Source organism: Hyaena hyaena, unplaced genomic scaffold, assembly GCF_003009895.1.
Source record: "Hyaena hyaena isolate Hyena2069 unplaced genomic scaffold, ASM300989v1 scaffold_296, whole genome shotgun sequence".
Taxonomy (NCBI): Eukaryota; Metazoa; Chordata; class Mammalia; order Carnivora; family Hyaenidae; genus Hyaena; species Hyaena hyaena.
The window spans coordinates 530,377-553,295 of record NW_024080931.1 but is presented as its reverse complement, the minus strand read 5'-3'; the positions used below and the strand labels follow the sequence as shown (position 1 = coordinate 553,295).

General features: G+C 60.8%; 1 protein-coding gene across 3 annotated transcripts in view; it reads left to right on the top strand.

Moving 5' to 3' along the window:
• Positions 1-22,919, top strand: part of KDM4B (lysine demethylase 4B) — a 125,565-nt gene that overhangs the window by 39,985 nt on the left and 62,661 nt on the right. For all 3 annotated transcript variants that reach the window (XM_039247596.1, XM_039247594.1, XM_039247595.1), the window contains exons 3-6: positions 6,557-6,722; positions 10,872-11,047; positions 11,352-11,466; positions 13,921-14,114. In XM_039247596.1, coding sequence (XP_039103527.1) covers positions 6,582-6,722; positions 10,872-11,047; positions 11,352-11,466; positions 13,921-14,114 — 626 coding nt within the window. In that variant the 5' untranslated portion in view covers positions 6,557-6,581. The remainder of the gene's footprint in view (positions 1-6,556; positions 6,723-10,871; positions 11,048-11,351; positions 11,467-13,920; positions 14,115-22,919) is intronic.

Here is a 22,919-nt window from a genome sequence, read left to right as displayed (position 1 = left end):
ATGAAGTGCAATCAGCCCATAAAGTGCCATCGGGGACAGACTTTGGGCCTCCAGGACAATCAGATAATAAATTTACAGTGTTTTAAGCCGTTGCGTTTGTGATCATTTGTTACAGCAGCCATAGAAATGAATGCAGGCACAGGGTTATGGGTGGTTCTTCCTTTGGGCCTTGTGGCCTTTGTATGTGTTCCGGGGAAACGTGAGGCTAATTGTCCCTTTGCACCTCTTACTAGGCCGGCCGACCTCCTGTTGTCCTGCCTCTGGGAGACACCCTGCCTGCTCTGTCCCCTTCTGTTTCTGTGGCCATTTCCAGCCAGAGCATGAACTGCTCCCCGACCCGTTTGCCGTCACCCCCCATGGGGAGCTGTGCTTTGCAGGCAGGAGCCATGTCAAGGGGGGGCCACTGGCTGGGGGTCACTGGGGGTTTCGCCCAACGGCCAGACCTGGCACAGGGCGTGGCAGGAGCAGGTGGAGGTGAGGGGCTGGGGGAGAGAGGCCCCCTTGGGGCAGGGGATGGGCCGCACCGAGAAGGACTGGGTTCCCCAGGGAACTTTCAGACATCATGTTCATGGAGTCCCGGCTACTTCCCAAGACAAGAATAGTCAAGTATTTCTCAAGGTTAGATTTCCTAGCGGTTAATCTTCACTCAGAGGACTGACTTCCGGGCATGATAAATATCAGAACCTCATGGGGCGCCTGGGTGGCTCAGTTGGTTGAGCATCAGACTTTGGCTAGGGCCATGATCTCACAGTTTGTAGGTTTGAGCCCCACGACGGGCTCTGTGCTCACAGCTCAGAGCCTGGAGCCTGCTTTGGATTCTGTGTCTCCCTGTCTCTCTGTTCCTTCCCTGCTCATGCTCTCTCTGTCTCAAAAATAAACAAATGTTAAAAAAACTAGAAAAAAAATCGGAACCTCAAAGATGCAGATCTTCCCCATTCAGATTCTGGAAAACGTCTGCCATTGGGCTTCATCATCCATTAGGGTCAGTGTCTGAGCCCTTCAGTCAGAAGACCTCAGGCTGGCTCCTGGGCAGGGGCAATCATCTCCCCTCTGATTCTGGGTGACAGACAGGCAGGCAGACAGACAGAGTGTGCACTGGCTGAGGGACTGTCACCTGGCTGTGGGAGGCCCACCCCTCATGTGTTTCTCACCCATTCTGGGGGGGGGGGGCTCCTGGGGCTCAGTGCACCCCCTGTCAGGATCTGGGGGGCTTCTGCCCTGGGGTTGGATTCCAGACGTGGGGACAGCCTTCTGCTCCTGACCAGGTGCCTGATGGAGTTGGGGGGCAGGTGGGAGTACCGGGCAGTGTAGGGCCTGGGGTGGTGAAGGACTCTGCGGGGTTGGCCAGGGTCTCCCCCCACAGCTCATGAGTCCCTGCGCTTAAAGACCCCTAGGTGGGCTGCCAAACCTTCCTTTGGCCCAGGTGACCGTGACCCAGAGAATGCCCCACCCAAGCAGGCGGCCTGGGCAGCCCAGCCGGAACATCCCCCCTCTTGGTACACATCCCTGGGCTTGTTCCTCTTCCGGGTGTGGGAGGAGCTACCTCTGACCCCGCCCCAGACAGCCCCTCACTGCCCTGTGTGCTGTGATTGTTGGTCTCTGGCCCCCGGCCCCCGGGGAGGGCATCAGGCCAAGGCATGTGGGATCCTAGCAAATGACTTTAACAGCATTAATAACGTGACTGAGATGTAATTTACATACTTGTAATCCACCCACGGGAGCGCGTGTCTCCGCGATTGTCGCTGCACTCGGGTACCTGCCCTGGTGCGGAGCAAGGATAGAGTGCTTCCCCTCCTGTTGGAGGTCTGGCGGGTCGCAGCCAGGGAAGCCTCCAGAAGTCTCACGGCCGCCCTTCCTGTTAGAGGATAAACCAGTGGACAGCCCAGCCGGCTGAGCTCCAAGGTGTCGCCCCGTCTCTGCACAGGGGGTGGGGCCTGGCTCGGGTCTGGCTGGCGCCTCCTGCCCGCTGTGGCCGCAGGTCGGGCTGTGCCTGGATGGGCGGAGGTGACCGGGCTCCGGGGGCCTGTGTGTGAGGTAGCCTGTGTGTGAGGTAGGCGTGGCTCCCGCAGCCGAGGTGGGGGTGGGGGTCACAGGCATGAAAATCCGGACGAGCTTCTCTGGCTGCCGGAGCGGAAGGCCGTGAACCTGAGGACTTTCTTCTCTCCCTTCCTAGGAAGCCGCGGGTCGGAGTGAGTCTCACAGGCTAAGATCAGGGCCTTGGCAGGCGGCTCCTTCTGGAGACGTCAGGGCAGAGTGATTTTCTTTTCTTTTAAATTTATTTTAATTAGTTTATTTTTAAGGGAACTATTCTTTTTTCTTTAAATGAATATAACTTGTCAAATTGGTTTCTGTACAACACCCAGCGCTCATCCCAACAAGTGCCTTCCTCGGTGCCCATCCCCCACTTTTCCCTCCCCCCACACAACCCCCCCTCCCTCAGTTTGTTCTTTGTATTTAAGAGTCTCTTATGGTTTGCCTCCCTCCTTCTTTGTTTGCAACTATTTTTTTCCCCTTCCCTTCCCCCATGGTCTTCTGTTCAGTTTCTCAAGATCCACGATGAGTGAAAACATATGATATCTGTCCTTCTCTGCCTGACTTATTTTACTCAGCATAATACCTTCCAGTTCCATCCATATCGCTGCAAATGGCCAAATTCCATTCTTTCCCATTGCCAAGTAGTACTCCATCGTATATACAAACCACATCTCCTTGATCCATTCATCAGTTGATGGACATTTAGGCTCTTTCCGTAATTTGGCTATTGTTGACAGTGCTGCTATAAACTTTAATTTTTTTAAGTTTATTTATTTTTGAGAGAGAGAGAGCAAGCAGGGGAGAGGCAGAGACAGAATCGGAAGCAGGCTCCAGGCTCTGAGCTGTTAGCACAGAGCCTGATGCGGGGCTTGAACTCATGAACTGTGAGATCATGACCTGAGCCGAAGCCAGATGCTTAACCTGCTGAGTCCCCGAGGTGTGCCGAGAGGACTGCGTGCGTGCTCTCCCTGGCGCCGGCCCTTCTCGGTTCCGTGCCTTGTTCCAGCATCATCCCAGGTCAGGCTCCTTCATTCGTCTTATGTACAAAGTCCCTTTTGTGGGGCAAGGGGACACAATCCTGGGTCCCAGGGACGAGGACGTGGACGCCTGGGGGACATTCTGCTGCCCACCACACTCTTACCCAAGCCTCTCCCACCTGCTCCCCTCACCTCGTCTTGCTGGCGGGGCTGGTGGCCTTCCCTGCGCTTGCCTCCTCCTCCCTCACCCTTGCCTCTGCGCTTGCAAGGGACGTGCTGTTAGTGGTGGATGCGTTGTGTGTGCTGTTTCATCAGTCGATGGGCACTTGTGTTGTTTGGCTATTGTGACTAACCCTGCTATGAACACGGATATACACGTTTTTGTGCGGACACGTGTTTCCGTGTCCCTTGGGCGTATTTCTACGAGCAGAATTGCTGGGTCACCTGGTAAATTCTACGTGTAGCTTTTTGAGGACCTGCCGGACTTTTCCACGGTGGCCGCCCCATTTTGTGTCGCCACCAGCCACGTGTCAGGGTTCGGATTTCTCCACATTCTCACCGATATGTGTTATTGTCCGTCCTCTTTCTGATGGCCTCCCTGCTGACCAGGGGCTCCATGGGATTGTCAGCTATGTGTGCATTTTCATCGAAGAAACGTCTGTTTGAATCCTTTGCCCATTTTCTTACTGTCCGTGTCTTTTTATTATTAAATTGCTAGAGGGCCCGCTTTTCGGCATGGCACTGACTTGTAAAGAACGTACCGCTCTTTCTGGACTGTTCTGTAAGCTTCCTCAGGGTGGCCCTCTCCCCCCACCGTGTTTCCAGTAAACCAAAGGTTGGCCCAGGGCTGCTGTTTGGTGAAATTCCTTTTTCATTTCTTAAGTACGCACACGTAGCGTCTTTATTTGCCTTCTTTTGAAGAGCGTGTCAAGGGTATGGAGTGTGGAGATTATAGACCATTTTAATTTTCTTCTTTATATTTACCTACTCAAAACCTTCATTTCTAAAGGCACAAACAAGACAGAAAAAGAATCACACATAATCCACCGCTGAGCTGAATCGAGATGATGGCAGTGGTTGGGGCAAAGCGTGTCTGGCGGGCACGCCTGTGCGGGAAACCCACCTGCTGGCTTGTCGTCTGCTTTTCCCACCTCCTCGGTGGAGGCTCCTCTCTGCGTCGTGATTTCTGATGTGTGAGGGCACTCGTGTGGGCAGGGCCCGAGGCCGCCCCCCCTCCATCCAGGACAGGCTGGTCCCCTGGCGAGAAGGTGGACACCCGGCCTGGTGTCCCCTCCCACTGACGGAGTGGCTGGCGGTGGGGCCACAGTCCTTTGGAGGTGACACAGCTTGTGCTGAGGCGCTCCGAGGAGCCTGTGCGCCCCCCCTGCCCCCCCCGGGGCCACATGTGAGCCAGGCTGGGAGGAGGAGCCACCAGCCTGCCAGCAGTGGGAGCTGTTGGGTGTGGGGACCCAGGCCCTGCCACCTACCTGCACGTGGCCTGGGCACGTGATTTCCTCTGTGGCCTCGGCGAACGGTGAAAAACGAGTTTAGTGTGTGGAGCGGACAAATCCCCCACATCAGTCACAGACACCAGGGTGCTAATGTGCCTGCTGCTACCCAGCCTGGGCGCTTGGGCCCCGGGGCCACGGCCAGGGTGCTCATTCATAGCAGCTGGGTGGCCGGTGGGATCCTGGGGGCCCCCTGCGCTGTTCAGGGGGCATAGAGGGTCCTAGGGGCGGCAGGGCAGGGGGTGGGGAGCAGGGTGGGGGAGCGGAGGGTGGCAGACAGGTCGGGGCGGCCTGTGGGCCGAGGCAGATGAATGTCCTCGCGGCATCAGAGCTGGCGTCTCGTCTTGCCTGAGGTCCTTGCGCAGCTCCGTCCCTCCGATGGATCCTTCCCCACAAGAGGGTGCAGTCAGGGTCTTCCTCCAGGGCCATGAGCTCCCGCAGGACGGACAGACCCTGTCCTACTATTCCATTCCGCGGCAGGGGCCCTAAGTGTGCCCCGCATGGTGGCCTCTGGGCTGGCGGGGCGAGGGCAGGGGGTTGGGGGGGGGCTCGAGTCCCAGGCCTTGGCTGCGGGCGCAGGGGTGGGGTGGCGTGTTCGCAGTCCTGGGGTCAAGTCAGGGCTCTGGGGAGGCGGTCTCCTGGGCGGGCAGCCCCCTGTGGCCCGAGCCCTACAGCTGCTCTGGAGGGAGGCTGGTGACAACCCTCTCCCTTTATACAGCTGTGTTTTTCATGCTGGTTCCCTGTGACCCCACCCAGAGCTGCTGTCACATATTGTCACGGGCGTCTGTGGCCGCCCCTCAGGGAAGAGCTTTGGACCTTGCTGTGCACATGGGGCAGAGGGTCCTGTTGGGGTCCCAGCCCCGTGACCCACTCCCACGTGACAGGACCCTCAGGGGCCCAGAAGGGGTGAACCTGCCCAGCCGGTTCTGCCGGCTGCAGCAGAGATTCCTGGGCTAGTGCTGCCCTCTAGTGCCCGCCAAGGGGAGTGCCTCTGGGGAGGCCACCTCCCGTCAGGGTGACACGGAGCCCCCTTCCCGGACTGGTGGGCTTCTTGCCCTTCTTTGTCATCGCCCCCCCCTTCCCTGGGGGTTCAGGGGAGGCTGGGTCTGGCTACTTGTCTTCCAGGTTCTCAGGTCCATATGCACTTGGGTTCTGACCTTTTTCAAAGCTTGGAGGGAGGCTGGTCTTTCTCCCTCAACTTTGGAGAATTTTATCTGACAAGAGGGACCCTTCCCCAGAGTCTGTCACTGACCCCTCCCTGCTTGTGATGGGCCACTGACCGCCTCGCTGGGTCCCCTTAACTCCTGGAACAAGAGGGGCCCACTCCAGCCTGTGGCTTCCTCACTGGGAAGAGCCTAGTTCCCACCCTCCTTTCAGATGCCTGTAGCAAACTCCCCTCCTTCCAGAAACTTCCAGGCTGGGTTTTGCAACCGAGGGTAACTTGGAGCTTCTCTCACCTGGGGCAGCGGCCATTCTGGCCAGGATTCCCACCTTGGATGACCGGTTCATTCGTGGCCCCACTGATAGCCACCAGGCCAGTGCTGGACTGTTCCGTGCACTACTCACAGTGGAGCCCGCCCCTGGTAGAGATTCTCCTGCTTGCTCCCAGGTGCACACCATGAAAGACACGCCCACACAGTTCACACCATGAAAGACACCCCCCGCACACAGTCTCACCCACCTTCGAGGGCCGCCGGCCACGTGGGTATCAGCTCTGAAGTAGCTGCGTCGATATGAAGCTGATGCCGGTGATTAAAAAGTCCCTGATTAGGGAAGCTTTGCTTTCTCGGGGCCCTTGGTTTGAAATTCGTGCTCTGGCTGCCGGTATTGCGTTGGCTTTGAGAACTAGGGCGCCTCTGTTTTTAATTAGTTGAAGTCATTTTGATTTTTGGTGCCAGTGCGGAGGGATGAGTTCGTTCCCAGGCTCCTCTGGGCCGTGGCTTAGCTGTGCGGGCCCTGCCTTTGTCTTCCCGGGGCCGTGGTATTTTTAGCACGTTCGGAACGACTCGCTCACGCTCTCTTGTCCTTTCCTCGCAGGTCTGACCGTCTTTCAGCTGCAGCCATGGGGTCTGAGGACCACGGGGCCCAGAACCCGAGCTGTAAGATCATGACGTTCCGCCCCACCATGGAAGAATTCAAGGACTTCAATAAATATGTGGCCTACATCGAGTCCCAGGGAGCCCACCGGGCGGGCCTGGCCAAGGTGGGTGACGCCCTGCGCCTGGCGTGGCTTCTCACCAGCTTCGGCCCCGTGGGTGCCCTGGGGCCCAGGGCCCGGCGTGACCGTGTCCGGGGCGGCCGGCACCCGCTCGTGTGTAGCCGACCCCATTTTCAACAGACCTTCTGGAGCCCTTCCTGTGGCCCGGAGTCAGGACGGAGTTCCGCAGCCCTTGTCCCCGTGGGACCGGATGGTGGGGACCAGCCCCAGGGGCTGCGGCACACGGCCACGGGCGGGCAGCGAGAGCCGGGAAGGCTTGTGGGGAGACACGCGCCGGGGCACCGTGTCTCTTTCCACGACAGGCTGTGTGCGCGCATGCGTGAGAGCGACACGCGAGGATGTCCGTGTTGCTTCTTACTATAAAGACCGCAGTTTGGTTGTGTCCGGAGGAGGCTGTGCACCAGGCACAGCTCAGCCGCTAATTTGGAAGATTCGCAACTGGTCTTGAGTTCTGGCTGCTGCCTGCGTGACCGCCTCTCAGCTGACATGCCTGCCTCTCGGTCCTTGAAACCAAGAGGTCCGTCCACCTTCACTGCAAAGAGCCAGACAGGAAGTGTTTTCAGCTTTGTGGGCGGGGCGTCCCACCACCCCGCTGTCGCCTTGGCAACCTATACGCCAGTGGGCGTGGCCCTGTGCCAATAAAACTTTACTTGGGGACACCCAGGTGTGAAGGCCGTGGGATTTTCACCTGTCCCGAAATATTTTTCTTTTGCTATTTTTTCCATTTAAAAGTGAAAAATCGCAATAACGACAAAAAACCCCCAACCTTCTCGACTCTGGGCTGTGCCAAGGGCAGAAATAGGCCCAGGGTGTGGTTTGCTGGCCGCAGCGAGGAGAGGGCTGCCTCCCCTTCCTGCCCCCACCTGGTGTTGGGTGGCTTTGGTCCGAGTGTCAGTCCCTCTGTGGTGAGGGCCACGCCTTTGGTCCCAGCCTAAGGACACGCGGAGAGCATTGTGCCCGCTGCGTCTCCTTCCCGCCGCCTGCTTGACTTTGTTCATGGTGCACGAGGCAGCATGGGCACCGCGTTTCATCCACGTCGGGGACCCGAATCCTCACCGTCCTCTGTTACTTCCGCTTCTCCTTTTAACTTCCTTCAGCTGGAAACGCTGGGCTCTGGGCGCTTACAGGTTGGGGGGGCTTTCTGCCCAGCTGGCCACCCTCGGGACAGTTTCCTGCCTGCCCTGCCCTGGGGGCCCCGGGTGGTGGGCGTGGGCCTCCCTCGTCTTGTCCCCCGTCCTCGGCCTGCGTGTGCTTCCCTGGGACGCCGGCCCTTCTGTTTCTGGTTCAAGGTGACCCTCATGCTGGGAGGTGTGGCGAGTTGCCGTGAGGCCCCGGAGGCTGTTGTCCCTGCTCGTTCCTTCTGGCTCAGTGACTCGGGCTCTACTTTCCCGACCGGCCCTGGGCCTGACCGTTTCCCGAGCTTTCTTCCCGAGCTTTCTTCCTGAGCTTGCTGTGGTGTCCACGGGCTCCTTGTCCACGATGTGGATGGACCGTGTCCACACCTCTGCCTTCCTTTGCTCTAGACTTTGCAGCCTCTGTGTCTTCCCTCTGCACCCCGGCAGCCCTGCTTTAAGCTCTCCTACTAGTGCCTCCCCTCCGCGCCTCGGCACCCCTGCTTTAAGCTCCTACCAGTGTGATGGAAGGAACCCGTTCGGACCAGATGTGTTGTGGGGCAGGTGGTTCTAGGCCTGTTTTCCCTCTGCCTTCTGTTTCTCTGCTCCTTCTCAGCTTTTTTTTTTTTTAATGTTTTATTTATTTCTAGGAGAGAGAGAGACAGCGTGAGCAGGGGAGGGTCAGAGAGAGAGGGAGATACAGAATCTGAAACAGGCTCCAGGCTCTGAGCTGGCAGTCAGCACGGAGCCCGACGCGGGGCTCGAACCCACGAACCGCGAGATCATGACCTAAGCGAAAGTCGGACGCTTAGCCGACTAAGCCACCCAGGCGCCCCCTTTTCAGCTTCTTAAGTGAGATTTTGTTTGCTGCTCTCTCTGACTGGTCACCTACACGCACAGGGAGGTGAGGGCGGTGTGGGGCAGACCTGGGCACGTGCCGAGAGACCTTGGCCATGGCACAGTCGCACCCACCGCACGTGCACACTCGCCCCGTCCCCTGCCTGCCAGCAACCGCGTGCTGGGGCTTTGAGTCTTTTGGGCTCCTCCCTGCCACTCCATGAGGATGGGTGGAAACCGGGAAGTGTTTTAATGTTTATTTATTTTATTTTTGAGATAGAGACAGTGCTAGGGGTGGAGGGGCAGAGAGAGAGAGTGAAAGAGAGGATCCCAAGAAGGCTCCACGTTGCCAGCACAGAGCCCGATGCGGGGCTTGATCCCATGAACCGTGAGATCATGACCTGAGCTGAAGTCAGGAGTTGGACACTTAAGCGGTGGCCCGGTTGGCTGCTGGCCTCTTTGGAGAAGAACCTGGTGTCCTGCCGCCGGAGGGCGCTCTGCAGGTGCCACTGTCCCCTCACCCTGGTCTCACAGAGATTTGAGGGTGTCCAGCCTCAGGCCGGAGGGCCCGCTCCGTCAGGTGCCTTTCCCAGAACCCGCTTCCTGTGTGTCCAGGCCCGTGAGGCTTGTACGTGTGACCAGAGCATCCCTCTCTGGGCTTCCCAGGTCTTCCCCGGCAGTCAGAATTTGGGAGTGATTTACGGACCTGAGTGGGTGGACTTCCGGGTCCACCTGGCGAACACAGTCTGGACCAGATGCAGAGCCCTGTTCCCGCAGGAGAAAGTCCAGGCCTCCTTGTCAAGAGGGGACGTGACCCACATGGTTCATGAGCCACTCGGGCTCATGGCCTCGTCCCCGGACCTGCTCCTCCGGACCACAGGCTCTTTGTCTGCATTTGTGGCGTCTCCAGCCTCCCGCGTGTTAGTTATTAGTCACCGCCTGACTCTGTTGGTTTCTCACTTGAAATCTAAGAAAACCATTGACAGGCAGGCTGAGCCCGGGCACCCCGGGCACTTAGTGCAGCCCTGGCCACACAGTAGGGGGACGGGACGTCCCCGGCAAAAGCCTAGATTGAGCAGCCGTGTCCCCACTCAAGGAAAACCAGGGTGGCCAGCCTTGGCATGGCTGACCTTGAGGTGGGTCATTCCTCTGGGGGCGTCCTGGGCACCGCGGGGGCCTGAGCAGTACCCCGCATCCTCACCAGGAGATCGTGACAGCCACAGGTGTCCCCAGACATCGCCTGGTACCATGTGGGGGCAGGGTCGCCCCGGGTGGGACCCACTGACCTCCTTTAACAACTGCTGTTACTTACTTGTGGTCCGTCAGTAAATCCAGGAGTGCTCACAGGGGAGGTGCACCGTTCTGCTGTTAATAGGTGACCAGGGAATAAGTGTGTCCGTTGCCAAGCAAAGCATTTTCTAGCACCGATGTGCATGGGGGAGGCTGCAGGGATGGTGCATGAGCCGCAGTGCCTTCCAGAAGCTGTCTGCAAGCCTGGGCATCGGTGTGCTGTTCCTCCCTTCCTGGCCCTCAGCTGGGTGAGGTTCTGGCCTCCCCAGAGCTCTTGGCTGGTGCCCTGAACGCAGGTTGGTTTAGTTCCTTTCCCCAAAGCTGTTGGGTGGCCCACTGGGCGTCCCGGAAGATTTGTTGTTTGCAAACACCTGCCCAGAATGAGGCGAGACCTGCCTGTGCTATCCCCAGGGACCTTCATGGAAGTGCACCTGGCACCCAGGAGGGGACGCAGGAGGGGACCCAGGAAGGGACCCAGGAGGGGTCCGGAGAGGGACAAGGAGGCCTTGGCCCAGAGCTGCAGTCCGCGCCTTTCCTCAGAGGCCACTCTCCAAGGTCTTGTTCCCCCAGATTCGGGATTCGTGGCATTATCACCCTCTTGCCATTGGCGCCTCACCAGCTCTTCCGCGTCTTTGCACGTGGGACTTGTCGCCTTTCTCCAGGCTCCTTATCTCTTCCAGTGTCCTGGCCCTGGGGTCCTGTGCTGCGGGGGCGGGAGGCCAGAGCAGCTGGGGGGGGGGGGTGTTAGGGTTAGAGTACACAGAAGGTTCCAGGTGCCCCTGCTGTGTGTGGCCTGGACATGCCCCCAGGGAGCTGCTGCTGGTGTCCTAGGGGAGGGCCCTGTGTCCGGGGCCAAGTCCGGAGGCGCTGCTGACTTCTCCTCTTTGTCTCGCAGATCATCCCCCCGAAGGAGTGGAAGCCGAGGCAGACGTACGACGACATCGACGACGTGGTCATCCCGGCCCCCATCCAGCAGGTGGTGACGGGCCAGTCGGGCCTCTTCACGCAGTACAACATCCAGAAGAAGGCCATGACGGTCGGGGAGTACCGCCGCCTGGCCAACAGCGAGAAGTACGCACTGGGACCCGGACGGGCGGGTGGGGTCCTCGCCCCCTGCACTCTCCACTCCCAAGCACCCTGTCCCTCAAGGGCAGGGCGTGCTGCCTTCTCCTGCCTCAGCCCCCCCACAGCACAGGCCTCTTGTAATTGCAGAGGGGAGGGAGGAGAGGACCCTCAGAGCCGCTGCCACCGGCAGGTGGCTGATGGGGCGGGACAGCCCCTCCCCCATGCACTCAGCCTCCTCTCCCCCACCCCCCACCCCTGCCCTGTGTTCTCACGCCCCACGGCCACCTTGAGGGTGCTGCTTGTCCCGCAGGTACTGCACCCCGCGGCACCAGGACTTTGACGACCTAGAGCGCAAGTACTGGAAGAACCTCACCTTCGTGTCTCCCATCTACGGGGCTGACATCAGTGGCTCCCTGTACGATGACGTGAGTGCCGGCCCCCCCCCCAGAGGCTCTGGGGGGGTGGGGCACCCCGTTTCCTGGCGAACAGGGGAGGGAAAGGCGCTGGCAGGGGACTTTATCTTGAATCGTGGGTGCGAAGACGCCGCGGCAGGCTTGGGAGGGGGGAAGGGATCTGGGTGCTCCCTGTGTGCAGAACCTTCCTCCAGAACCAGCCCCTCCTGCCCGATGGGATGCCCTGTCCTTGCAGTGGGGTCTAAGCGGCCCTGTCACTCCGGGGCCGTCCAGAAAGGACACTGAACATCTCCCTTCCACCAGGCGCCTCCTAACCCCCAGTTCTTCTAGTGCTTTTCCTCTTGACTTCCTAGTGCTCCATCATCCAGGAAACCTGGAGATGTTCTAGCCCCTGCGTGGGTGGGGAGGGCCCTGGGGGCACCTGGGACAAAGGGAGGGGAGGCTCTCCTGGCCATGGCCTGTCCAGGGCTGTAGACCAGACCCTGGGGGAGCCGTGGTACAGAGGCCCCCAGAAGAGCTGCTTAGCGCAACGGGTTTGCGCAGGACCCACCCTTTTCCAGGGGACAGTTTATTAGTATTCACGGGACCTCCAGGAGCCCTGGGATGGCTCCACTGGGCTGATGCCCAGGCTCTGGAGCCCACCTGTCCCCGGGACCTGCCCTGCCACGGGGCTCTGCCCGCCGTGTCTGCCCCGCCCCAGATCGCCTCTCCAAAGGTCCCTTCTTCCCACACGCTTCATCTGCTCAGTGGTGCTCCCTGTGAGGGCAGCTGGGGGCTGGCGGCGCCTCCTGAGTCCTGGGCTTGGGTCCCAGCTGGCGCGGGTGGGAAGAAAGCCCCCTCCTGAGAAGGGTCAGGACCTTCCCGAACCCGTTAGGACAGGGGGTGACCTAGAGTCCCCAAAGGCGTTGGGAAGATGTGAGTGTCGCATGGGTCCCGGCAGTGTGCCCACCTTGGGGAGCCTGTCTGACCTGTGGCCCGCTGGCCTTCCAGCCCGGGGGGGCCTGCCCCTCCAAGCTGGGCGCCAGGGCTGCATAGGCTCCAACTGAGCTCACCCCCAGGAACCCAAGGGAGCTGCCCTCGTCTCGGGAGGTCAGGGACCGAGCTTGCTCCTTGCCATGGTCCCCCCTTCTTGGACCTCGATGTCCCACATCTAGTGGCTGGTCCTGTGGCCAGCGCGTCCTGGATGAGGAGATTGGGCCTCTCCCTGGGATACTGAGCTCATCCGCTTGGCCTTGACCCCAAAGCAATGGCAAGCTCGTGAGGCCACGTGGCCAGGCCTGAGGGCAAAGCTGGGTGCACCTGTGGGGGTGGGAGGGCAGCAGTGCAGGGTCCCAGAGGCCCTGTGGGCACACGCGCGTTAGAAAAAATGATTAGTTTTTACATTTATATCCAAGTTAGTTAGCATCTAGTGCCGTAGGTTTCAGGAGTAGGCCCGGTGATTCATCCCCCTACGTGTAGCACCCAGTGCTCCCGACAGGTGTCCCCAGTACCCCTCACCCATCTAGCCTCCCCCACAGCCCCTCCAGCAACCCTCAGTTCTCTGTATTTAAGAGTCTCTTATGTTTTGTTTTCCTCCCTGTTTTTTTATTATTTTTGCTTCTCTTCCCTTCCGTTCATCTGTTTCGTATCTTAAAGTCCACATGCGTGAAGTCATGGGATATGTTTTTTCCTGACTGGCTAATTTCACATAGTCACAAATGACAAGATTTCAATCTTTTTTATTGCCAAGTAGTACTCCTTTGTGTATATACCCATCTTCTTTACCCATTCATCCGTCGATGGACACGGCCTCTTTCCCTACCTTGGCTCTTGTTGATAGCGCTGCTGTAAACTTTGGGGTGCATGTGCCCCTTCAAACCAGTGCACCTGTATCCCTTGGGTAAATTCCTAGCAGTGCTATTGCTGGGTACTAGGGGAGTTCTAGTGTTCATTTTTTGAGGAACCTCCACACTGTTTTCCAGAGCGGCTGCACCAGTTTGCAGCCCAACCAATAGTGCAAAAACATTCCCCTTTTCTCCGCATCCTTGCCAACACCTACTGTTGCCTGTGTTGTTAATTTTAGCCATTCCGACAGGTGTGAGGTGGTCTTGCACTATGGTTTTGATTTGTGTTTCCCTGATGATGAGTGACATTGAGCATTTTTTCCTGTGTCTGTTCACAATTTGGGTGTCTGCTGTGGAAAAACGTCTGTTCCCAGCATGGCTTTTGCCTCCCGTGATTAACACCCAGCTCGGTGTGGACTCTGGAGAAAGTCCTGCCTGACCACCGGGGCCCCCAGTGGCCTTCAGACACTGGTGTGGGGGAGGCTCCAAGCTGGGCAAGTTTAGGGTTGACTGCTGGCTCTTGGGCCGTCTAGGGGGCTGCGCTGTAGCCTCCCTGGGCTCCCGCTGGTGGCCGGGGGCGGCCACGGCCCAGGGGAGGGGGGGCGCCGAGTGCATGCTCACCCGCGTGCTGGCCGCCCTGCAGGACGTGGCCCAGTGGAACATCGGGAGCCTGCGGACCATCCTGGACATGGTGGAGCGCGAGTGCGGCACCATCATCGAGGGTGTCAACACCCCCTACCTGTACTTCGGCATGTGGAAGACCACCTTCGCCTGGCACACGGAGGACATGGACCTGTACAGCATCAACTACCTGCACTTCGGGGAGCCCAAGTCCTGGTGAGCGGCCGCGGGGAGGGGCCACAGGGAGGGGCCACGCATCGGCTCTCCCAGGGGCACACGGCTGTGTGGGTGCCTTTGGGGTGGCCCCCCGGGGACATGGCTGGGCCTGTGGCTGGGCAGGCAGAGGCTGAAGGGTATCTGGCCCAGTTGGCTTGAGGGGCAGTCTCGGTTGGTGACAAGGGGATGCGCGTCCCCAGAAACGAGCTTCCTGCCCCCCCCGCCCCCCCCACCTGTGGGGGCGGCATCCATGATGTGTCTGCTGTGTGAGGCTCTTCTGGGGCCATGGACCTGGCAGGGTGGCTGTGAGCACTGAGCCCCCCCGCCCCCGCCCTGCGGCTCCAGGCCCCCTGCTGTCAGGGGTGTGGTTCCCCCCAGTGGCTTGCAGGGCTGGGCGGTCGCATGCACCCACAGCCCACCCTGTGAGCCACGGGCCCTGCAGGCTGGGCTGAACGTCCAGCGATCGGTGTCCCGGAGTCTCCCAGAGTCTCTTCTGCCGGCAGCAGGACAGCCAGAGCTGCCCTCTGTGCAAGGCTGTCTTTGTTCACTGTTGCTTCCGGCAGAGGCTTCGGAGCTGGGGCTTTACCTCTTCCTGCCCCTTCCCAGCTGTCTGAGAAGGTTCTGTTGTTCCCTTACAGTCATCAGCACAGCTTAGAGGGCACTGGGGGCAGGGCGGGGAGAGCAGGAGCCCCAGGAGCAGATCACGGCTCAGGAGCTCAGCCAAGTGTTTGTGTGTGGAGACCGCAGGGGCGGGTGGAGGGGTGCATAGCCTGGCTGGGGACCCTGGCCAAGGCGCCCTTTCCTGTGGTGTCCCAGCTGACAGCTGAGCCCTGAGCAGCTGAGCCTGCGCCCACAGGCATCGGGGGGAGGTCACCCCCGTTCCTTTAAGTCGACGGGACAGCCTGGAGCCCTTGGCCAGGCGGTGGAGCAGGCGCCCCGAGCAGAAGGCTCAGCGGGGGGGGGGGGGGGGGGGGGGGTTCCCATTCCAGGTGGCCGCTGCGTGGCCGCCCTCCCTGTCCTGACTTACGATGCAGACAGGGATCCAGCTCTGCTATCGGGCCGCGGGCTCCTGTTACGATGGGGGGGGGGGAGGGGAGGACGCGTCAGGGATGGATGTGCCCTGGGTTTGGTGTCAGGTTCCTGGGGCGGCTGTAACAGATGAGTACCAAGAACTTCACGCGACACATGTGCATTCTCTGACGCTTTTGGAGGTCAGGAGTCTGACCTCAGGTCCCATCGGGCTGCACTTAGGCACCCAGGCCTGGATGGGCTGGTTCCCTCCCCCAGGCTCCAGGGAGTCCCGCCGGACTCTTGCCTTGTCCGGCGTCAGTGGGCTGGCCCGCGGCCCCTCCTCCATCCTCACCACCAGCAGCGCGGGGTCCCTGCCTCCGACCCTCTGTCCCCCTCGTGTGACGACCTTATGGGGACGCTGGACCCCCGGACACCCAGGGTCACCCCCTCCCTCGGGGGCCTTGGCTCAGTCCCATCTGTCAAGTCCCTGTTCTGGTGAGGCACCATGCTCATGGTTCTGGTGATTTAAGATGTGGACATCTTTGGGGGCCCCGTCCTGCCGTCCACGGGCCCTCTGACCCATGCTGTGCGCTGCATCGTGTTACCTCGGGTATTTGCTGGGATCCTGTTATAATTCCACGGGCTCCTTGCTTTCAGTCCATTCGTCTCTGTGGCATTCTGTGGCTTTGCATCAGCTCCTGCTCGTTGCAGCCTCTATTCCGGAAGAGCCTGGAGAGGAGACGGATGGGGGGTGCTGTCCATTTCACAAAGGCCTGAATTTCACAGCCCGTGTGGCTCTGAGTGCGTTGGTGGAGGCATTTCCTGGTGGGCAGTTTCATCCCTGGGCCGCCCAGGGGGGTCCTGGGGAGGCTCAGTTACCTCATCTCCTCCCCTCCACCCCCGCCATGGAGGCCCCAGTCTAGGCCCATGGAGAGGGGCTAGGCTCTGCCCCCACGACTGCTTGTGGGGTGAGGTGCATGCACCCGTTCCTTCCCTGGGGCTCTGCCTGCTGCTCTGGGCAGCTGATGTGCTCCCTGGGGGCCATAGCAGGCTGAGCGCTCTCCAGACTCCACGTGCAGACCCCGGGCTGGGGCTGTGCGCACGTGTGCGTGTGTATGTTTGCATGTGAGTGTGAGGACATGTGAATCGTGTTTGTGAGTGCGCATATGCGTACATGACAGTATACATGTGTACCTGTGCTTACGTATTTGTGTGTGAAGGTATATGAGTGTGTGTCTGTGAGCATGGGTGTGTGTGTGCATGAGTTCCACGTGTGAGCGTGTACATAAGTGTGCAGCCGTGCGTCTGCGTTGTATGAGTCTGAGCGCCGCAGCCCCAGCTCACTGGCACCGATGGTTCCAGTTTGGGGATCTCAGTCCTGGCCCCGTGTGGCACCCCAAAGCGCCACTAGATGGCGCTCTCACCCTTCTGCACTGGCTGCCCCTCTTGGAGCCCATGGAAATTTCCCAGCTTCTTTCCTCCTTTTTTGGGGCTCCTGGCCCAGCAGCGATCCCCCAGAGGCTCCCTGGGAGCAGCGGCAGGAGGAGAGCGAACCCTGCGGGGTGGGCATCGGGAGTGCTCCGCCCCCTACAGACGTCTGGGCCTGGGATCTATGCCTAAAGGGATCGGACAGGGAGAAAAGCCACCTTTTCCTTAAAAGCCAGAACAAAACCAATAAAAGGAGCTACACGTGGGTCCTGGCATGAGCTGGTGGCCCTGCCTGAGGCTAGGGTGGCCTTGCCTGACTGGGGGGCGAAGCATGCAGTGGGCAGCAAGGGTCACAGGGAGGTTGGTTTGGGAAGTGCCTGTGGAGCCCAGGGAGATGGCGGGGGCTTCACGAGCTGTCGGTGGGTGGGCACTGGACTTGGGGGTAGCAGCCCCTGGCCGATGGGCGGCCAACATGCAGGACTGACTGACACCCGGCTCTTCACACTCGCTCCCCATCTCTAGTGGCTTGGGGTTCCCCAGGCCACAGCCCAGCACATCATCCTCTGCTGACCCCCCTCTGTTTCTACCCCTCTGCCATGACCCAGTCCCGAGAGCCCTGGGCAGCAGTCAGCAAGGCTGGCATTGGGCACAGCAGGAGTTCATCTCAGGGAAAGAATGTTCTGGAAGGCAGCTTGACCTTGGTCTTGGTTTCTGGTGCTGAAGGGGATTAGGATTGCACATGGAGGTCCCTCACACTGAGTATAGCCGGTGGATGTGCTCAAGGTGCAGCCGTGTATGATCTGGCTCCCGGGGCTTCGTGCCCCCGCCCTCTGCCAAGTTTCCTGCTTCCCCAGCCAGGGCAGCTCAGCTCAGCAACCGTGGTGGGCACCCTCCCCGCCCTCTCGCCGTCTCCCTGGGACTGGGTGGGGGCCCTGGATGTCGGCAGGGCACCCCCACACTTGTACTAGCTACATCTGACACTGGTGCACCTCCCCACCAGGTGTGGACCCCGTGAGGGCAGGGCCCTCCGTCTCCTCTGGGTGCCCAGCCCCCACCCAGAGCCCAGCACAGAGAGGGGTCTCAGTGCCTCTCCGGGGATCTCGGTGCTGGGGCCATGGTGGCCCCTTTCCGTCTCCGTGGGAGCTGGTCCTCCAGGCGAGATCCCTCTCGGCCTCCCCAGACACCGGCCCGTGGGGTCGGCGCAGTGCCTCTGGCCCCTGGGCTGGTGGTCACGCTGCTCGGTGGCCCCCAGGAGGGCAGTGCCCCTGCTCGGAGCCCGGGGATGCTGCCCCTGGCGTGTGAGCACCTGTCTCCCTGATTGAGCATGTGTGCGCACGTCAGCAGCAGCTTAATTGCAACCATTTCCGAGTATTTCAGTTTTTTTTTTTTTTTTTTTAAGTGTCGACTTACTCAGGTTTACGGTGTCTCATGAAGCCTTTCTGGGTCTGCTGCTACTTCAGTGGTGTGACTTGTGTGTCACTGTCGCACCAACAGCCTGCTGCCGATAAAAGTACGGAACTGCCTTAAAGGGCCAGCATTAGGTGGTGCTGTCAGGCCGCAAGGCTAAGAATATCTGAAGCGTTTGAGCACCTCAAAATCCCTTTCGAGATGGGGATTTAAAATAGACCCGGCGCTCGCAAGCCACCTCCTGCCTGGTGGCCCTGGGGCCTGCTCAGTCAGCGGTGAGGCCAGGAAGGGTGGGCATGGGCGTGCAGGGCAGTGCCCAGGGGGCTCGGTGTCCAGAGAGCGGGACCACCATCCCAGCCGGATGCCTGCCCTCGTGGCAGTGTAGCTGGAGGCAATGCCCTGGGGCCACTGCAGCAGACTCCCCCCCCCCCCCCCCCCCCCCCCCCCCCCGCCATTCAGAGCGATCTGGTCCCTGTGGGTCCTGAGCCTTGTGAGCTTGCAAGCAGGGAGCTGTGAGGTCCGTGGGTGACATGCCTGCCCAGCCCAGGGTCTGTCGCTCAGATGCAGGACTGCACACGGCACAGCGATTCTTAACTGTGTGGCCTCCCACTGCTCCCCTGCCCTCGCTCGCTCTCCTGTGGGGCAGGGGGCGGGAAGGGGCGGGGAGGGAGAGCAGGCGGCGGAGGGTATGACTCCCAGAGGTGTACTCGGGCCCCTGGGCTGGGACAGCCAGCGCTCCCCCCCAGTGTCTGGTCCCTGACCTTGGCCTCTGGGCCCTGAGCCGTGGTTCTGGAGCCACCCACACAGTCCCTCCCACCCTCCTGCTCCTCTTGGCTGGGGTTCTGTCTCTCGGGTCGTCCCCGTGCGCCATGGCGGGGGGAGGGGGGCACGTGTCCTCTGAGCCGCACACGGGCCCACATTCACCGTGTCTGCACACGTGCGGTGCACACACGCACATTCCCTCGTGCACACGTGTGCACACCCACACAGACTCCACGGGGGGGAGGGCCTCTCGGATCGTGCTCCCACAAAGGGCACAGCCCTGGGTGCAGTGAGTGGACCCTGCCAAGTAGAGTCAGCAGGGGTGAGGGCAGGGGTGGGGGTGGTACGAGAACTCACTTTTTCTCTGACCTTTAAGAAGCCTGAGTGAGCAGGGCCCCCGGGCGCACTGAGAATTTTTCCTTTTGAGCAGCTGCACCTAGTTTTCCTCTGGTGTTTTCCCCCAGGGGAGGGGCTGGGCAGCCTGCCTTTTGCTGCCAGGAAGCTTGACTCCCAGTGGGCGCAGCCGTGTCTGCCTGCACGCGTGTGCACGTGTGTGCGTTTGAGGTCATGTGCTCCCCGCACGAGGGGTACAAGGGGGAGGGGGATTGTCGGTGCAGGTGCCGGTCAGCTTCTGTAGTCCCTGCTCTCCGGCTGCAGCTTGGGAGAGAGGGTAGACGGGCGGTGAGCAGGGCCCCAGTGGGCAGGCCTGTGGCCCGGGAAGGTGGAGCAAGGCCTCTGGCTGTGGGCCCGCCTGGCCCCTCAGAGCCTCCCTGCAGGTCCCCGCAGGGCAGCATCAGCCCACCTCCCAGCTGCTCCTCCCGCCGGCATCTGTTACTCCCCCCCCACGAGCCTCCCTGCCTCCCTCGCGGCCGTCCCCAGGCCTGGCTGCAGGTGGCGCTGCTGGACCACAGTGCCTGGCCAGTGCTCGCTCTCTCTGCCTGGTCCCCAGGGAGGGGCCGGAAGTGGGGTTGGGGGGGATGATAGGGGGTGGGCAGCAGCCTTGGTGGTCAGGGGTGGGGAGCAGTGGTGCCTGGAGGTTAGAGACTTCGTCACTTCTGAGAGCCTGGTTCGGCGGGGACCCGGGTTCCCTGTTCCCTGACAGACGCAGGCACAGCCCCTCATTCCGCAGCAGGAGTCACGCCTCTCAGCCGCCTGGCAGGGAGGGCGCGGTGCTAGTGTGGACGGAAGTTGGTAGGAGCCTGACAGCTTCATAGATTGGTTTTAATGACCCTGCTTCCTGACACTGCATCCTGTCACCTGGACAAGATGCAGAAGTGAAATAGATGCTCTCCACCCTCACTCCCTCACCCTGGGCCAAACCCCCCACTTGGGCATGTGGGAACAGAGCCTCCAGGCAGCTCATCGTGACCCCTGTGTGACCCAGCAGGATCCCGGAAGGAAGGCAGCTCCTTCTACACCGAGTTAGCTCGCTGGGGAAGTGCCAGGCTCCTCTGTCCCCAGCCCCAGGCCCTGTGTGTGTGAAAGTGACAGAAACAGCAACAGAAGTGGGTTGAGAGCAGCAGGCTCCCCCAGGACAGATCTAGCAGGAGGCATCAGACCTGTTGATGAGAAGGTAATGGACGAGGTGGCGGGCGGGCTCCTATGCGTGAGTCCTCGTGCAGGGGTGTGGGGTGACTGCCCCCCACAGCTTGCTTACACCTGTTTGCAGGATGGCCTGGGCCTTACCCCCAACAGGCCCCTGGGGAAGTTTCCTGATGGGGCCCCTTCTGCCAGAACATGGCTGCCGTCCAAAGTGGCCAAACGAGGCCCCAAGAGCGCTGAGCGGGACCAGCTGAGGCCCTGCTTCCCGGCCCGTTGGTTCAGGGTCAGAGCCTCCGCTGCCCGTGGCTGGGCTTTGCTGTGGCGCTCGGCTTCCCCGTGCCTGGGGCAGGCAGAGAGAGCCTTCCAGAATCTCCTGTTTTGACGGTGACCATGGCCACAACAACAGCACCGATCGCCCTTTGTTCCGTGTATGGCTGACCGGTGGGCCCTCTGTGTCCTTCCACAGCCCTGCGTCCCAGGGACCCTCGAGTGGGCAGGTGTGTGTGCCTGTGCCCAGAAGGCCTGGAACCCACACTCCAGGAGGTCACTAAAGCCACCCCACTTACAGCCATGGGGGCCTCAGGCCCTGGCTCAGCGGCAGGATAAGTGGCTTCCCACTGTGGCCGGGGCCGGGAGGGCCCGAGCACGGGGAAGCTTGTGGGAATGGTGGCGTGTTAGGCCCTCCCACGTCCCCTCCCTGTTTTTAGAGACCCCTTGGCCCGATCCTTTATCAGAACCATGCTTTCGTCCTCATTGGGCGGGCAGGGAACCCGGAGCCCAGAGCTGATCTGTCATCAGAAAACTCGCTCCTGACACTGCAGACACCTTCACGTCTCAAACCGGGGCCTCAGGTGGCATCAGACTGTGACCAGGATTTTGCCTCGTTAACCACGGCGGGTCTGACTGGCAGTTCTGGAGAACTTTGCACGGCGTGATGCGGCGCGTTGCAAATTCCAGATCTTTCCGTTTGTCCCACCTATTCCCTCCAGCCTCACACGCCCTCCAGCCTAACGGCCCGGCAGCTCCTGACAGCGCGTCACATGAGCGCGGGTGCCGCGTGCCACACGGGTGGATCAGAGGGTGCGGGGGGCCTGGCGCGTTGTGGGGCGCTCTCCCAGGGGCTGCACCCGGCCTGCGGTGGGATCTGTGCCCATGGGGTGGCTCCTGGCAGCTCGCGTGCCAGCGGGGACGGGCACAGTTGGCGTCTGCTCAGGGAAAGCAAAGTGATTTTCACGTGGCGCGAGGCGGAGGAGGGTCAGCCTTCTGCTGAGGGAAAATCTCACCATATGCTCCCCTCCAGGAGCCAGGGGGACCAGGTGGGGGTTCTGCGGACAGCCTGCCACGAGCCCCTGGACAGCGGGCAGCGGGTGGGGGCGGCGGGGGCGCTGAGTCGGAGCTCACTCCCCAGGCAGACGCTCCACTGCCGGGCCCCTCCTCATGTTCCTGTTCCTTAGAAAAAGTCTTTGGTTTTTTAGAACTGGTTCAGCTTTATAGAGGCGCAGAGGAGACAGGCCCAGCGCCCCCCGCCCCCACCATTTCCCCAGGGGGACCCCCTGTTAGGCCGGAGCATTGGTCACAGTTCACGGACTGGGCTTGACACATTCTTCGGAAGTAAAGCCCACACTTGCGTCCCACGTGTCCCAGGCTCCCGCGTGACGTAGGGTCGGCCGTCTCCTTGGGCTCCTCTGGGCTGCGACGGTTTCGCGGACTTGTTTTTGAGGCCCCATGACAGTTTTGAGGACGCCCAGACAGGGCTTTTCTAGAAGGCCCTTCCTTGGGTGCGTTGGGTGCTTTTCTCATCGTGAGACTGGGGTGATGGGTTTGAAGAGGAAGACCCCAGGGTGAGGTGCCCTCCTCCTGACCGCACCCCAGGGGTGCGGGCTGCCACCGTGGCCTGTCACCGCGGATGTTGGTCCTGGCCCCCTGGCTGAGGTGGGCTGTCTGGTGTCTCCACCGTAAGCTCACGCCCCTCCCGGGTTCCGTGCTGTCCCAGTTAAAGGGCACTCTTGAAAGAAAGCGAGAAAGGAAGGAAGAGAGGAGGAAGGGAAGGAAAGGAATTTCCAGTATCAGAGGGAAGGGAAGAGTGAACGGAGCAGCCCCGTGCCCCATGCCCGCAGTGGTGGCCGCAAGCATCCTGCCCCCCCACCAGGGTTTCATCTCTCACTTCCCCCCTTCCCTCTCGTGAAAGGGGCTTTGGTTTCCTGTTGCTGCTCGGGTGGGCTCATGGCCTGCACTGACTTGCTCCGGGTTCTGTAGGTCAGAGCTGAGGCGTGGGCCAGCTGGGTCCTCGGTTCAGGGTCCCAGAGACTGGAGTCAAGGTGTCTCCAGGCTCTGGCGGTGGGGGGGGGGGGGCGGGGGCTCCACGTCCAGTCTCATTTAGGTCATTGGTAGAGTCAGATCCTCGCATTGGTGGGAGTGGGGTCCCACGTTCCTGCCGGCGGCCATCCAGAGGTCACTCAGGGCGCGCCATGTGTCCCCCGCCATCCCCATCTTCAAGGCTAGCATGGGACCCTCTCCCACAGGCACCCTTCAGGTCCCCGCGCCTTGTGAGGGCTCACCTGCTTAGGTCAGGCCCACCCAGGGTAATATCCCTATTTTAGGGTTTCCCGATGTGGGACCTTAATTAGAAGAGCAAAAACCTGGCACACTGGCACC